Source organism: Chlorocebus sabaeus, chromosome 19 (assembly GCF_047675955.1).
Source record: "Chlorocebus sabaeus isolate Y175 chromosome 19, mChlSab1.0.hap1, whole genome shotgun sequence".
Taxonomy (NCBI): Eukaryota; Metazoa; Chordata; class Mammalia; order Primates; family Cercopithecidae; genus Chlorocebus; species Chlorocebus sabaeus.
In genome coordinates, this window is record NC_132922.1 from 24,549,762 (window position 1) to 24,566,192 (window position 16,431).

At 45.8% G+C, this 16,431-nt stretch overlaps 1 protein-coding gene across 6 annotated transcripts in view; it reads right to left on the reverse strand.

Annotated features, from left to right (window-relative positions):
- SEZ6L (seizure related 6 homolog like) overlaps nt 1-16,431 on the reverse strand; it is a 213,546-nt gene that overhangs the window by 79,220 nt on the left and 117,895 nt on the right. For all 6 annotated transcript variants that reach the window (XM_007975230.3, XM_007975228.3, XM_007975227.3 and 3 more), the window contains exons 2-5: nt 10,642-11,364; nt 9,355-9,488; nt 6,757-6,949; nt 4,652-4,837 (exon numbers count right to left, since the gene is read on the reverse strand). In XM_007975230.3, the coding sequence (XP_007973421.2) occupies nt 4,652-4,837; nt 6,757-6,949; nt 9,355-9,488; nt 10,642-11,364 (1,236 nt within the window). The remainder of the gene's footprint in view (nt 1-4,651; nt 4,838-6,756; nt 6,950-9,354; nt 9,489-10,641; nt 11,365-16,431) is intronic.

The following is a 16,431-nucleotide window of genomic DNA, read 5'->3' on the forward strand; positions in this document are numbered from 1 at the left end:
AACCCTTGACCTCGTAATCCACCTGCCTTGGCCTCCCAAAATGCCAGGATTACAGGCGTAAGCCACTGCACTCGGCCAGTTTTGAATTTTCTAAGGAGAGCTGGTGGGCAGCACACACCTCTCACTGACAGTCGCAGGCAATCCAGGAGGAAGGGATGTGAAGTATAGCCCAGGGTTATGATTGGGTAAAGTCCTACACCAAGACCAGGGTTTCATTGGGAGCCATTTCTATCTTTTAGGAGGATCAAAGGAGCTTGAAAACTATTTCCTTCCCAAGCACAGAACCCTTGGTTCCCCCTTCCTTTTCAGAGAAATAGGAGAGGAAGCCAAAGTCGGACAGGTTATTTGGAACCATCTCACAGATGGCTAAGGTGTTTGTAGGTTCCACAAAAGCTGGGACACTTTTTGTTTGCTTGCTTTCATCATACTACCAGCAACCAGAAGAGCTCCTGGTATGTAGAATGTGGTCAGTAAATATTTATTGAGTAACAACCATTAATTTTGCAAAATAGGAAAAAAGAAGTTCAAGGTGTTATGCCACTTCCTCAAGGACATACACATAATAAGTGGAGCAGTTGAGATTCAAGCTCAGGCTGCCTCACTCTAGTATCTCTTACTGAAGTCGCTACTCTGCTGTCTGTCTTATTTATGATAACCTGTTAATCCAGAAAGGTACATGGAATATAGTGGGTGCTTTATAAAATGTTTCTTGAATGAAAGAATGAATATTTTTTCCTTTTTGTATCTCTAGTATCAGCTCAAAGCTTGATACATAGCAGGTACCCATTAAATGTTTGTTGAATGACAGTATGACTGAATGGGGCTTGTGGTAGCAGAGAAGGGTGGATAACTCTTTTCTCCACTCCATACTGTGTTGTGACCTACAGCAAAGACATTGCCAAGAAGCTCCATACTTCTTTCAGGACCACAGACAGAAAACTAGATTCATTTCTCTCTCCAGGCTGCCCTTCTGTCCTAGAGGAGAGGTTGTCCTGTGAAATAAGCCAGCCCTAGGTTCAAACCTTGCCAGTTAGCTGCTGTGGATCTAAGACAAGTCACTTGAGTTTACCCACTGTAAAATGGTGATAAGTCCACCCTCCTTGTAGGACAGTAGTGAGAAATCAATGAAATGATGGGTACGGGGAGCTTAGTGCCATTCCTGGCACAGAGTGGGCACTCAAAGCATAGCCAGCTCTATTGCCCTGTGGTTCAGGAGCTGAGTGATGGAGGACACTGTCCCTGGTGGGGGGCTCTGGCCATCTGTCCTCCCAAGCCGTTGATCATTTGCAGCTTCTCTGCTTCCCTTCTTTGCCTGATTAAGCCGACTGATGGCTCTGTTTGGCTTCAATTTGCCAGCCGTGGCTTCCCATCCATCTTTCTTAGTACAAATTGAAGCTTAATTCCTCCCTGATTTCACACATAGATAAAAATTAATGTGACAGAGGCGTGGAAACCAACTGCCCTATGGTTTGGATTTTTATCTTTGTTTAAAAAAAAGAAAGAAAAATTCTGGAGGGCCTTGGGGGAACAATACTGTAACAATTAAATCTCAGACTTCATCATTAACTCTCATTTGCTTTTTGAGCTCCACTTGGCTATGAATAACTGGAGGGTGGGAATTATGTTTTATTATTTCCAATATTGTCTTCACACATGGCTCCCAGCCTGGCACATAGTAGGTGGCAGGGCAACCTATGCTGTCTCAACCACCATCAGGACTTCCCAGAATTCTGAAAGGGTTTTGTTCTCTTGAGAGCTGAAGATGACCAAGGCTGTGCCTACTGGTACAGGGATAGTGTGGTACAGACCAGTGCTTCTCCAGGTGTAATGTGCACATGAGTCACCCAAGGGACATGTTAAAGCGAACATTTTGATTCATTTGGTTTTGCATGGAGCTCAGGATTATGCATTTCTAATAATTTTGCTAGTCTGAGGAGCACACTTAGTAACGAAGCTGTAAGGGGAAGAGCTCAGGAGAGAAGCGTTCTGGACTAAGTTCTACCACTTCAAGTATGTTACTTCATCTCTCTAAACCTCATTCTCTTTGCCTATGAAAGTGGTAATCTTATCTCCCTGAGTTCAAGTGAAATAGTAGATATTGTCCATCTTGATTTCCATGGATGCACTCTGACCACCCTCAATCATTTTTGCCAAATAGAAGTCAGAATGATCACCCTTATGCTTACATTTTTCCAGATATCTCCTGCCTAGTCCACCTGTCTTCTCAAGACCTTGAGCAGTACGGTTTCTGACCACTGCCCCAGCCTCCTGTCCTGATATTTTCTCTGCACTTTAGCCAGATTGATCTTATGTATTTATTTGCTCTCTCAAACTCATTGAGTTCCTTCCCATCTCTGAACCTTAGCATATGCTAGTGCATCTGCCTGGAATGATCCCTCCCCCCCACCATTTCCCACCCTCGGTCTATTTCCTACTCAACTTCCAAATCTTGGAGTGTCATCAGGTAATCCTTCCTTGACCCTTCGCTCATCACTGTCCTCCTCCCAGGTGAGGTCCTCTATCACATCTTCTTCCTGCACACGTTTTCTCCATTGCAACGCCTCTCACAATCACTAGTGTCTTCTCTGTCCTCACTCGGCATCATTCCACCCTGCGAATTTCTTTCCTGGTCCTTAACACAATCTGTTACCAGCATGTTTGCATCCTTGTTTACTCGTTTACACACTACAGCCTCACCTTGACTAGAAACTCTGAGAGCAGGAACTGGGTCAGGGTTCCTGCAATAGCTCTAGCAACAGGTGCAATGCCTACCACACAGTGAGTGCTCAATGGATGTTTGTTGAATGAGTACATAGATAGGAAAGCCTCTGAATGACAAACAATGCCCAACAGGTGCTTAAAATTCCATCTGTCCTTGAAGTCTCAGATTCTATCAGCTGGCTCAGCAGGCCTACTTCTCTTTACTAGAGGGCATCAGACTGCCTCAGCAGCCTACCTTCAACAATTTCTGGGCTGGACGTGGTGGCTCACGCCTGTAATCCCAGCACTTTGGGAGGCCGAGGTGGGTGGATCACGAGGTCAGGAGATCGAGACCATCCTGGCTAACACAGTGAAAACCCATCTCTAGTAAAAATACAAAAAATTAGCCGGGCGTGGTGGTGGGTGCCTGTAGTCCCACCTACTCAGGAGGCAGGAGAATGGCGTAAACCTGGGAGGCGGAGCTTGCAGTGAGCGGAGATCATGCCACTGCACTGCAGCCTGGGCTACAGAGCGAGACTCCATCTCAAAAAAAAACACAAAAAAACAAAAACCAACAACAACAAACAAACAAAATTTCTATGTGGTGACTGAGTAAGTGACTTCACCTCCATGAGCCTCATCTGTAAAATGGGGATAATGGTTCCCATCCTATGGGATTGCTGTGAGGATTAAATGCAGCTGCTGGCATGGTGCACAACACATATTGGCTGGGCTTGAAAAATGGCAGTAGTTACACTCAAAGCACACGAAAGAAAAGAAAAAAGTTATTTAATTTCGCCAAATGTAAAAGCTCTGTGCATCAAATAACACTGCTAAGAAGTGAAAAGACAACCCATGAAATGGGAGAAAATATTTGCAAACCACTGATAAGGGTCTAGTGATCAGAATATATAACGAATGCTTACAACTCAACAATAAAAAGACAAACAACCCGATAAAAAATGGGCAAAGGACTTGACTAGACATTTTCCCCAAGAAGATCTACAAATGGCCAAACACACACGTGAAAAGATGCTTGACGTCATTAATCATCAGGGAAATGGAAATTAACACCATGAGATCCCTTCATACCCGTAAGGATGGCTATAATAAAAACAGTGACGTGGAAAATAACATGTGTGGGCAAGGATGTGGAGAAACTGGTACCCTCACATTGCTGGGGGGAAGTAAAATGGTGCAGCTGCTGTGGAAAATCATTTGATGGTTCCTCAAAAAGTTATCCATACAATGACCATAAGACCCAGCAATCCCATTCTCAAGTATATATCTAAGAGAAATGAAAACCATAGGCACACAAAAAACTTGCGTACAAGTATTCATAGCAGCACTGTTCCTAATAGCTGAAGAGTAGAAACAACTCAAATGTCTACTAATGAATAAACAGATCGACAAAATGTGGCACATCCATACAATGGAATATTATTCAGTCATAAAAAGAAACGAAGGACTGATACATGCTACAACATGCATGAACCTTGAAAACACAGTGCTAAGTGCTAAGTGAAAGAAGTCAGACATGAAAGTCACATATTATGTGATTCCATCTACATAAAATACCCACAATAGATAAACCCACATAGACAGAATGCAGACGGCTGGTTGCCGGGGAGTGTGGGGAGGAGGGAGAGGTGGGGAGTGACTGCTTTCAGTACAGTGTTTCCATTTGGGGCGTTAAAGATGTTTCAGAGCTAGATAGTAGTAATGGTTGCACAGTAGTGTGAACATACTAAAATGTCTCCAATGGTAAATTTCATATTATGTGTATTTTGCTTCAATACAAAAAAAAAATAGCAATAGTCATCTATATTTGGAGCAGTTTCTTCCCCTGGGCTGAAAGCCATTCCCTGAGGTCACTCTTGATGTTCTACAGGTTGGTCTTTCCCCTCTTAGCTGGACCATCAGGTTTGGTCCGGCTGAGGCTGGAGCATACCTGAGCAGATGGGCTCCTGGCTGCTCCAGTGCGGCTTGGAGGCATTGATGCATGTCAGCATCTTAGCGCCCTGGAGCTCATAGCCCAGGTGGCAGTGGAAGTGGGCCACCCCACCTGAGTGCAGGTCCATCACCGTGACATCCCCAGAGTCAGGCCGGCGGGGAAAGTTGCAGCTCAGCATGAAGGCTGGGAAGAAATGCAGAGGCAGACTCAGTCACTACTTGGAGCGGGAGATCAAGAATCTGACCCACATCCTGGGAGCCAATTTGTGCTGGGGAGAGAAGATGAGGCCCCTGGGGACTCCAGAGCTCCAGAGAACGCTATTTTTGTGACTCTCTTTGATCATATCCTGCTGAAGCTGCCAGGTTAGCACTTTCTTGGGGCTTAAAAATTGCCACCTTGCCTAACCAGAGACAGCGGGTTTCGGATGAAAAACGAGTTTTCATACCTCCTTTGAGCCTATCTCTATCTATGTGGACACAAAATGGCCTTCTCTCTGGGACTGGGAGGGGCAAGACCACCCAGGAAGTTTAGTCCCACCTGCATGCACATCTTGGGTGCTTGTTAAAAATGCAGATGCTTGAACCAGGTCTTTGGGAAATGCCCAAGGATATGAAAGCTTGAGAACTACTGGCCTGTGAGACAAGAGCCTGGGCTTTGGAGGGAAAACCAATGTTCGTTTACATTCTTACTCTATCAATTACAAATGATGTCACCTTGAGACAAGGACTTAGTGCCTCCACCTTACAGGTGGTGGCAGGGATTAAATGAGATAACACAGAGAAAGAGCCTCCTTCACAGTCAGTAGATGGGGGTAGTAAAAGGGTGCATGGGGCCATATTGAATCCTTCAGTTTTCACAAAAGGATGTCAAATTCATCCTAGCTTCTTCACCCTAGACCATAGTCTGACCTCTGCTGCAGCAGAGAATATCTGTATTCTCAGTACTGATTAGGAGGAGTACATTCATGTTCACAATTCAAATTCCTTTTTGTTATTGCTTTTAAATTCACAACAACAGCAAAGGGAAGTATCCATATTGAAAGGCTGTGACCAAGTGGACACTCCCCTATACAGTCATCCACCTGTTTCAGAAACAGGTGAGAGAAAAGTTGAAAATGAGTTATTGTTTTCAAATGTCTGGACGATTTGATACAAAACATGATGACTCTCAATATCTGGTTGCATGGTTCACGAATCCACTTTCCATTCAGATATTTCAGCAGTTGGTAAGTATCCAAGGGAAAGTTCCTGGGTGAGGCAAAGGAGACCTGAGGTCGTGGGAACTGCACAGGAGGAAATGGGGTGGAGGGAGAGGGGAAGAAAAGAGGAAGAAAAAGGGGGACTAGGAAAGGAGAGAGAGAGAGAGAGAGAAGGGAGGGAAAATAGAGGGTGGAAAGGAAGAGAAAGAGAGGAGGAAATGAAGAAACACACAAGAAAAGAGGGAGGAGAAAAGAAGGAAGGAGAAAGGAAGTAAGAGAAGAGAGGAATGAACAGAGAGCAAAACAGAGGAGACTTAGGAACAGACCAAAAGGAAAAACAGTAGAGGAAGAAGAAAAGAGAGAAGGATCCTGTTAAGGCTCTTTATCAGGAGTCTGTGGACACACAGGGGATCTACATATTGAAATCAGGGTCTGCCGACTTGAATGAAGGAAAGTTACTTGCTTATTTTCATTAGCCTCTACCTTAGCTGTGCTATTTCCTGACAACAAACTGCAACATTGTGGTAGAACCTGTGACTTTGACACCAAGAGAAACCACAGATATTTTTCACATCATAACGGATATCTCAACATATTTCTTATGCTCCTTAGTACTTTGAAATGTCAGCAATTATAAGAACTACTAGAAGATATTGTTTAATGAATTAATAAAAAACACATAGATTAAGGCGTCATAGATTATAACAGTATTTTGATAACTGCAATTCAGTAATACTGTTTTCTTTAAACTTGTATATATTTTATTTTATACTTTAAAAAACATTATTGTGAGAAGGGGTTTGTGGGTTTTACCAAACTGTCAGAGAGGCCCCTGGCACAAAAAGTTTTAAAATCCTTTTCTCCAGAGGGAAACTGAGGCTCGTCAGCCTTGGTCTGACCCTACCCTGGTAGTGTAGCTGGAAGGTTCCAAGGCCGTCGTCCTGGAAGGTCCGGAAGTAGACGGAGATGGTGTTGGTGGGGCTTCGGATTACCTGCCCCTCCACCAGGAGTGTCTGGTTGGCCAGGACAGTCAGGGTAGGGCCATCCACCCCGCGGATGGACAGCAGTTCCCCCTCGGACAGGTTCACACTCTTCACCTGGGAACAGGCAGAAGCAGACAGAGACACACTCTGAGTTGTGTTTGAGACAGAGCCCTCTGAGGTTGCAAAGATGTCACTGAAAAGTGGCCCAGGCACTGATAGCCCCTGGTCAATGGGACCGCTGGGCCCCATACCCAGCCCACAGGAGCCCTGGGAACATCAAGGTCCCTTTAATTTCCCCAGAATCCAAGGAGATAGAGTGAAACCAAACTGCAAGGCAGAGGCATTGCAAGGGACTTGCAATGTGAGGCCTCCACTGCTGTGTCCTGTAAGAGGGGCCTTTGGCAGAGGCCCTGGATGCTAGCGGGTGGGATACATTATCCTGCAGCTGGTAAGTGGAGGCAGCATTTGGATCAGCTTGTGCTTGAGGTCCAATCTCCAGGGAGCCGGGAGAGGCATTCCACCAGAATGTATACTCTCCAAGGATAGGGATTTCTCCACGCTGTTCCATGTTTCCGGTGCCTAGAATAGTACCTGGCACATATTAGGTGCTCAGAAAATATGACAAAAAGATTGAATATGTTCTTCCATTTTCTGCATAAATTGGTAAGTGAGGGGTGGAGTCCTCATTTCTAGGGCACTCTCTGGCCCACTCTCTTATCCTCCCAAATGGTGGCTACAACTGCAAGACAATCAACCTCTACCTCAAAGGATCAGGCTTTGCCATTTACACTCTGCGGGATTTGAGAAGAAAGAAGGGAGATACTTTAGTTGTATGCAGGGAGGCTGAACAAATGGTATGTGTGTGTGTGTGTGCGTAAGGGAGACCTCAGTCAAGTTTCCATGCCCAATTTGAAGACTTATGCTTTTATGAGCAGGGTTTGGAATTTTAGTTTCTCTGCCTCTCCTCTAAACAGGACAGGCCTTACCCACAAACTCTTCTTCCTTCGGGCCTTATATCTTATCCTCTTTTCTCTTGGATGAACTGCTACTCATTCACCAAAGCCCCATTAAAATTGCCCTCATCTATAAGACCTTCCCTGATTGCCAAGGAGTTTGCCTGTCCCTTTGCTGTGATTCCACAACATCCTCTGTAGACACCAACTAGACTCCCTATTAAATGGCATCCTATGTATTTCTCTTTTAGGGCAGGCATTGCATCAGTTTTTTATATCAATATATTCTCCTGTATCAACAGCTTTGCCTGGTGCATAGTAATTGCTCAATGAATGAACTCTACTGTGCCTGGTAAAAGGCTCCACACAGTGTTGGACACATAGTGGGTCCAATACTCTTCATGACATGGAGGAAAGGGTTCATTAAGCACTAGAATCATCTGGACTGCAGATTTTCTCCAGTTTATTTTAATTCCATGAACAATTATTAAGCACCAACAGTGTGCCACACACTGGGTAAAGCAAAGACTACAGGTTCTACTGCTGAGGGGCCTACCTTTTGTTTTTGTAAAAACAAAAACAGAAACAAAAACCCTTCCTAAGGTAAGGTCATACACCTGCCCCAGCTCAGAAACTTTTGACGGCTCTTTATTTCCCATGAGAAAAAGGAACATATTCAGGGTGATTAGCATACTGAAGATAACAGTTAACATGCACTGCATGGTCGCGATTTCTGCTGCACTCTGGCCAAATGATCTCTCTCTTTCTCCTCTCTCTCTCTCTCTGCTGGACTGTGGCCAAATGCTCTCTGCACTGTCATATTTTCTGCTCCCTCAAATTTTAAAAAGTAGTAACATTATTCCTATTTTATTGATGGGGAAACTGAAGCTCAGAGAGGTGAATCTCCTTGCTCAAAGTCATGCAGTTTTAACCGGAAGAGGTAGGACTTAAAACCCAGATGTTTGAGCATTATGCCATCCTGCTTTTCCTCTCTTACTGTGTGGGCAAAAGTTTAAGAATAAAATGTTCTAATAACCAGAAAATGAAGGAAAGCAAGCAAACAAGCAAGCAAGCAAGAAAGAAAGAAGGAGAAAGAGAAAGAGAAAGAAGCAAGAACGCAAGCAAGCAAGAAAGAAAGAGAAAGAGAAAGAGAAAAAGAAAGAGAAAGAAACAAGCAAGCAAGCAAGCAAGAATCAAATGAATCAGGTGGAGCTTCCGTGTGTGTGTGTGTGTGTGTGTGTGTGTGTGTGTGTGTGTGTGTGTGACAGAGAGAGAGAGAGAGAGAGAGAGAGACAGAGAGAGAGATAAGCAGAGTATCAAGGGATTTTCCTTCTGGGAAATGCCTCAGAATTTGTCAGCATGTCCCCTCCATCCCTACCAAGATATTTTAGCGAGGCATTGAGTTAAGAACTCCTACTCATTCGCCAAAACCCAGCTAAAGTTGGCCCTGGTTGAACAAAGACAGAACCAAACTGGTTAGCGTAACAGTAAGCCTGACTCATGCAATCCTCCTGAGACTTCCTGCTAGAAGAGGCTGCCTCTTGTGGGATACCCTCCTGGAGTTACCTGGAGCTCCACCCCATAGCCAGTGTAGACTGTCACGTTGTATGTGCACTCCAGAAAGTTGTTGAGGGGCAGCGGTGGGTAGTCGCTGGAGTCAATGTACCCCTCCGGATTGGAGAAGCTCACACTGCAGAGAGCTGGAAGGAAGGACTTTAATTAGGACACCAAAGACAACTTGGATGTAAGCTCAACCATGGGCTGTGGGGTGGAATGGGGGCTTTAGGGGAACCTGCATTTTGCTGTTCCCATCTGTCCTTCTGCTGTTAATTCTTTAGCTCCAGAATCGACATGATAATAAAAATAGCAATAATTGATGTGGAATGATCACTTACTATATCCTGCTAGGCACCATTTTAGCCAGTCAACAGGGATGACCCCACTTATTCTCATAGGGACTGATAAGATTTCATCCCCATTTTACAGGGAAGTAAACAAAAGCTCAGAGAGGGGCCGAGCTCAAACAGCAAGCAGGATTTGGACCCAGAGCTCACATGCTTTGAAGGGTGGCCACATTGCACTTGTCCAAAACCCATGTATGCTTGACAACTGGGGGTCCCTCTCCCACTTTAAAGATGGTAGAGAAGACTGGAACACAGAAGAGCATTTTGTCAAGTCTAGAAAACACATGCGATGCTAAAGGTAATGTACTTTGAAAAGGCTAGTGGCTTTGAATCAGGTTAAATGAAGAATTCTGTTCCAAGATGAAAAGATTCTGAATCTTGCTCATTAGCTGTGTGACCTTTGGCAGGTTGCTTGGGGGTGTCAGGGTTTCTGTTGTTTCATCTTTAAAATGGGGATGTTGGCTGATTGTCCTGGCTCATGCCTGTAAGCCCAGTGCTTTGGGAGGCTGAGGTGGGAGGATTGCTTGAGCCCAGGAGTTTCCCAGCCTGGACAACAAGCAAGACCCCCTTTCTAAAAAAAAAAAAAAAAAAAAAATTAGCTGGACATCATGGTGCATGCTTGTAGTCCCAGCTACTAAAGAGGCGGAGGCAAAAGGATCACTTGAGCACAGGAGTTTGAGGCTGCAGTGAGCTATGATCGTGCCATGGCACTCCAGCCGGGGTGACAGATCAAGACCCTGTTGCTAAAACAACCTCCCAAAACAACAACAAACAAATGAAATGAGGCTGTTAATTCTGAGCCACAGGGCGAAGCTCATAGTCAGTGCGCAATAGACGGTAACTGATGGTGGGGCTTGGGCTTCTTGAGCTTCCTCTACCCCCATGCCCTGAGCATAGTGAGTGCCTCATGGCTGTTTCAGGAGGGCTTCAGAAGTTGGGGGCTGCATACCTGGTGCCTGCTCGGTGGTGATGACCGTGGTGGTGATAATGGTGGAGGTAGTGGTCTCCTGGCTCTCTTCTGAGGCTGACCCAGTCAGCTCATTCTCACCTTTGTCCATCAGGGCCATGGGGCTGGTGTCCTCTTGTGGCGCCTCCTGGGCCATGTCAGGCCCAGGTTCCCCAGGTTCTGACCCCTGGGGGAGCGTGTGGGCCACATAGGGCTGCGAAGTGAAGGGGGAGATTTGCAGGGGTGCGGGTGTTGTGGGGACTGCACTCTCCTTTCGGTCCAGCCAGAGGGGCACTTCTGATGCCTCCTCGGAGGCCACGATAGGGTCCGGGTCCCCTGGTGGGCCAGGCTTCTCCGTGGAGGAGGAGAGGAGATCCAGGCCCTGGGACGCTGGCTGGGACCCCACCCTTTGGACAGTGGCTGCGGAGGTGGCCTTGGGCCTCAGCTGCTTCCTGGCGGAGTTCACCTGCTTGAGCGAAGGCAGTTTCTTCTTGGGGGGCAAGGTGTGCTTGGGGCGGGCCTCCTCTGGAAGCAGCAGTGACAGGACTGGGGTGTCGTGATGTACAGAGGGTGCAGTCCCATCCAGCTCCAGCTCTCCCAGCACTTCCCCGGACTGTGAGGAACTGGGGGGCGCAGTTACCAGTCTCTCTTCGGGGTGCTCTTTGCCAGGACTGCCTCTCTCCAGGGCTCCTGAGGGCAGGAGGTAAGGACCTTCGGGAAGAGCGTCTTGGAAGAAGAGAAAAGACATCAATTAGTTTGGGGAGATTTAGGACCTTCACCTGCTGTCAGACTCTGAGGGTGGCCCTCCTAAGGGCAGTGCCCAAGGCTCATCAGGCTGGCCTCTAAACCAACTCCTCCTTTCTCTGTCCCTCCCTCGTTTCTTTTTTCTCCTCCTTCCCTCTCACCCTCTTTGTCTTCTTTCTTCCTTCTTTTCCTCCCACCCTCCCTCTCTCTCCTTCCTTCCTTCCTTCCTTCCTTCCTTCCTTTCCTTTCCTTTCCTTTCCTTTCCTTTCCTTTCTTTTCTTTTCTTTTCTTTTCTTTTCTTTTCTTTTCTTTTCTTTTCTTTTCTTTTCTTTTCTTTTCTTTTCTTTTCTTTCTTTCTTTCTTTCTTTCTTTCTTTCTTTCTTTCTTTCTTTCTTTCTTTCTTTCTTTCTTTCTTTCTCTTTCTTTCTTTCTTTCTCTTTCTTTTCTTCTTCCCTCCCTCCCTCCCTCCCTCCCGCCTTCCTTTCCTCTTCCGTTTTTCTTTCTTCCTTCCTCCTTCATTTCCTTCCCTCATTCCCCCACTTCCTTCCTTCTTCTTCCTGAAGACTTGGGCTTGATCATGCCAGGACTGAGCTAAGCATTAGGAGTATAGAAACAAAAAGCACAGGGGTCTCACTGCCTGGTTGTATATGTACTGGGAAGGGGGATGGGAAAGTAGACACAATCATATTTGATATGATGAATGCTTGGAAAGAGAAAAGCTTGTGTGCTCGGAGGACAGAGAAGACAGGCCCTTAATTCCGTCTGCAGGACAGGCCTGCCGTGTACAGTTGGGCAGATTGCTCCCTGTACAAAGACGTGAGGCTAAGAGGATGAGTGGAGATGGACACCAGGCCACACTCTCTTTTCCAAGCTGTGTGCTCTGGCTGGGCTTGTTGGGGGGAGTGAAGTTTTTTTAAATTCAAGTTTTAATTTTAAGTTCTGGGGCACATGCGCAGGATGTGCAGGTTTGTTACATAGGTAAACATGTGCCATGGTGGTTTGCTGCACCTATCAACCCATTGCCTAGTTATGAAGCCCAGCATGCATTATCGATTTTTCCTAGTGCTTTCCTTCCCGCCACCCCAACCCCCAACAGGCCCCAGTGTGTGCTATTCCTCTCCCTGTGTCCATGTGTTCTCATTGTTCAGCTCCCACTTGTAAGTGAGAACATGTGGTGTTTGGTTTTCTGTTCCTGCCTTAGTTTGCTAGGGATAACGTCTTCCAGCTCCATCCATGTCCCTGCAAAGGACATGATTTTGTTTGTCTTTATGGCTGCATAGTATTCCATGGTGTACATGTGCCACATTTTCTTTATCCAGTCTATCACTGATGGGCATTGGGTTGATTCCACATCTTTGCTATTGTGAATAGTGCAGCAATGAACATGGGCATACATGTACCTTTGTAATAGAATGATTTATATTCCTTTGGGTATATACCCAGTAATGGGATTGCTGGGTCAAATGGTATTTCTGGTTCTAGATATCCGAGGAATCTCAGCACCGTCTTCCACAATGGTTGAATTAATTTATATTCCCACCAACAGTGTAAAAGCAGGGTTGGGGGAAGTAAATTTTAAACTGAAAGAGTGTAAGAGTGACCTTGTGGGAGACACAGAAATATTTTAGGATTCAGAATCACGAGGCAGATTCAGAACAGAGGCCTGTGTGAAAACCCACGGAGGTTTGGAGGCTGGGCAGAGGTGGGCACAAAAGAATTGGAAGGGGTTTTGGAGCACAAGTGGAGGGTACGGGGGATAAAGCTGGTATGGTAGGGAGACAGGGGCCTGGCCCTGGAGAGCCTTGTATACCTTGCAAACTTCTTGTAATTCATTTTGTTTTTTCTTGAGACGGATCTCACTACGGCTGGTTGCAAACTCCTGGGATCAAGTGATCCTCCCACCTCGGTCCCCATCCTTATGATTTATTTTTGTCTCGAAGGTAAAACCATTTAGTCATTTTAAAGAAGAGCTGGCCCAGGCAGCTGTCTGGAAGAATGGTGCTGGAAACCAGCATTGTTTGCTTTTTAAAGACCCAGTTCTGCCAATTGCTGGTTAATGACTTCACTCTCCGAGCCTCAGTTCCCTCAGCTGTCCAATGGGGCTATCATTTCCTATTTCCTGGGGTTGCCATTATTCAGCGAGTTGATGTGTGCAAAGCACTTAGGACAGCGCCTCACCCGTAGTGAGTGCTTAGCAAATGCCAGCTGCCGTCACGGTTTTTACTCTTGTCATTGCAATCACAGCCCCTCGGCAGGAAACTGGAGCAATCAGAACATCCCCGTGATGATGTCTAGATAGAGAGGAATTACATCACGGGGACAAAGGCCCTCGGACTGATAGCTGTCCTTGTCGATTTTCTGCAGAGACACTCGCTCAGCTACAGTCTCTAGGCCCTCCAGTGCTGTCATTTAAATTTATTTCAGCAGTCGTTGGAGAGGCTCATTTACTTTCATGGAGTTGGCGGCAGTGGCTTAATCTATATAGACTGCAACAGTTTGCAACTGGCATCAACAATGTTCCTGTTGTGTAACATTGATTACCAGCCAGTGTTCCTTCCAGGCCGCCAGTGATGCTGGGCCAGGAGTGGGTATCTGGGAGCAGCGTGAGTGGATGGTATTAGGGCAGGTCAAGGTCATTCAGGCATCAGGCAGATTTCCTAGTCCAAGGTGGGGAGTAGTGAAGCTTCAGAGTTAGGGTTCAAATCCTGCCTGTTACAGTTACAAGCTGAGTGAGTCTGGGCAAGTCCTTGAAACTTACTGAGGTTCAGCAGCCTCTTCTGTATAACGGAGGTATTCTATCTACCTTGTTGGATTAGACCAGACGTGGATCTGCCCCAAAGCGATGGCTTTTATGCTCACTGTCGCTTTTCTAAAATGATTGATGTTGACCCTCTTTGTAGACAGTGGAGTGAAAAGAGGGGGAAGGGACAAAAAGACAGGGGGAGGGGAGGGGAGGGGTCAGGACACCCAGCTTCCAAGACCCAGCTGTGGTACAACACAAAGTACTTGGATACAACCAGGAGCTGGGGGACCTGGGTGGTGTCCTATCTTGGCCACTATTCACTAGCATGACTCTGCACGGGTCTCCTCTTCTCTCCATCTCCTCTATGTGTCACATGGGCAACCAGACTGCATATGATGGAAGAGCCTTTCTAGCTCAGACATTGTTGGGTTTTTGAAATGACCAGGGAATTGACAATTATTCTTAGAGCCATTTGTTAACCCTGCTAAATTGGGGAAGGTAACTGCTGAATCCCAACAGGGAGGTTTTTTGTTTTATTTGTTTTTTTTTTGGGGGGTTATCTGGCCAGCCAGTTCTTTTACAAACATTACCCCTTGATTATAAGCAGGAATGAGAGAGACAGAGAGAGAGGGAGAGAGAGAGCATGATTGGGAGCACAAGTTGTGTCATCTGCACACAAGGAGGTGACCAAAAGCACGTCAATTCACCTTGGCCAAAATAACAGTGATATTTATAATGTTTCAGTTTTGATTGCTTTGTTGAGTGATGAAGAGGGCTTTGCATCCATTGCCTCATTTTTAATTCTTTCTCAACCTTATCAGGCAGAAATTATTGTTCCTATTTTCTGAGTGATCAAAGTGAGGTTTTGGGATGTTAAATCACTTTTCGAGGTCACACAGCAAAGCTGGGTTTCAAATCTCAGTTTTTCTGACCCCAAAGACCATGCTACTAGCTCTCTTAAGAAATATGGGGTATTGGTGTCATTTGGCATCCTCCTCCTCAGTTTAAATCAGCCTCTTCCCTTTCCCCCTCATTTTGTTTGTCTCTGTTGGGTGGGCTAGAGTGTTTTTCTAATCTCCAACCCCACCCTTGCAGAATTCAGACCCACCACATCTGAATCTCCAGGGCTGGGTCTTGGGAAGCTGATGATTGAAAAACTCCTCTAGTGACTTTTATTATCAGGGTTGTCAGGGAAGTTTGGGAACATGTAAACCCACCTGACTTACTACGTGTTCCTCATCTGTTTTGTCTTCTAAGTGCCTGAGGACGCAGGTAGCAGGAAACAAAGTATGGGTTTGTGCAGCAGGTGGTGACTCTTTGACTCTTTCCAAGGCTTGTGATCTCCTCTAGCAATCCCAGTCCTCCAAGACCCAAATACAGTCAAAGGAACAGAAGGAAATGCAAGAAAACAGATTCCCTAATTGGCTTCCTCTTCACAGCTGCCGTTCTTACTCTCTGGGTGCCCCAGGGTACAAGGGTGCTAACCACAGCAGCTATAAAGCACTTTAGGAAGGAAACCCAGCTGGGTTCGGAGTCAGCCTTTTCCCACTGAAAACCTGACCATCAAGGAGAGTTTTGTATCCACCAGATAAATTCATCTCTTAGTCCCTACCATGCCCTTTTCCTTAATCATACACAAGCTTGGATCTTGCTAGCTGGCTCCAAACTTAAGGCCAAGTCCAACACAGATGATATGCATCTGTGGTCAGCAACATAGGCAGTCCACAGGCCTCATTCTTAGCCAGGATGCTGGCCAGATTAGTGCCATGCAAAACCAAGTCCCTTTGGGAATTAGCGAAAATTGTACTTCAGGGCCTCAGCAGGAAACTGGAGCAATCAGAATACCCCCAGGATGATGTCCAGATAGAGAAGAATTACATCATGGGGACAAAACTCCTTATCCCGCAACTTTATAACTTGCTCCAACAGCCTTGTTTTTCTTGGTGTCCGATGACCACTGAGTTAAATTAACTCATTTTTTTTCAGACATCTAAAATTTTCAAACATGATAGTCACATTTATCTGATTCTTCCTTTATTATGTACATACGGAGCTCTACTCAAATGCGGTAAATCAATCAATCAAAGTGTTGGGTGTTCACTTTCTCCTACGGTTGACACTCAACACAAGAAAGTGAACATTCTAAGATACAGCCCCTGCCCTCAAGGAGTTAGGAAAACAGACACACACTGATAATCCACTACAGAGATCTAACAGAAGAAATGGAGCTTTCCTTAAATGCACGCTGATGTTGCTTTTCCCCCCAGGGACAGAGCCGTGCCACGTTGAAGGCAATTGAACATTTG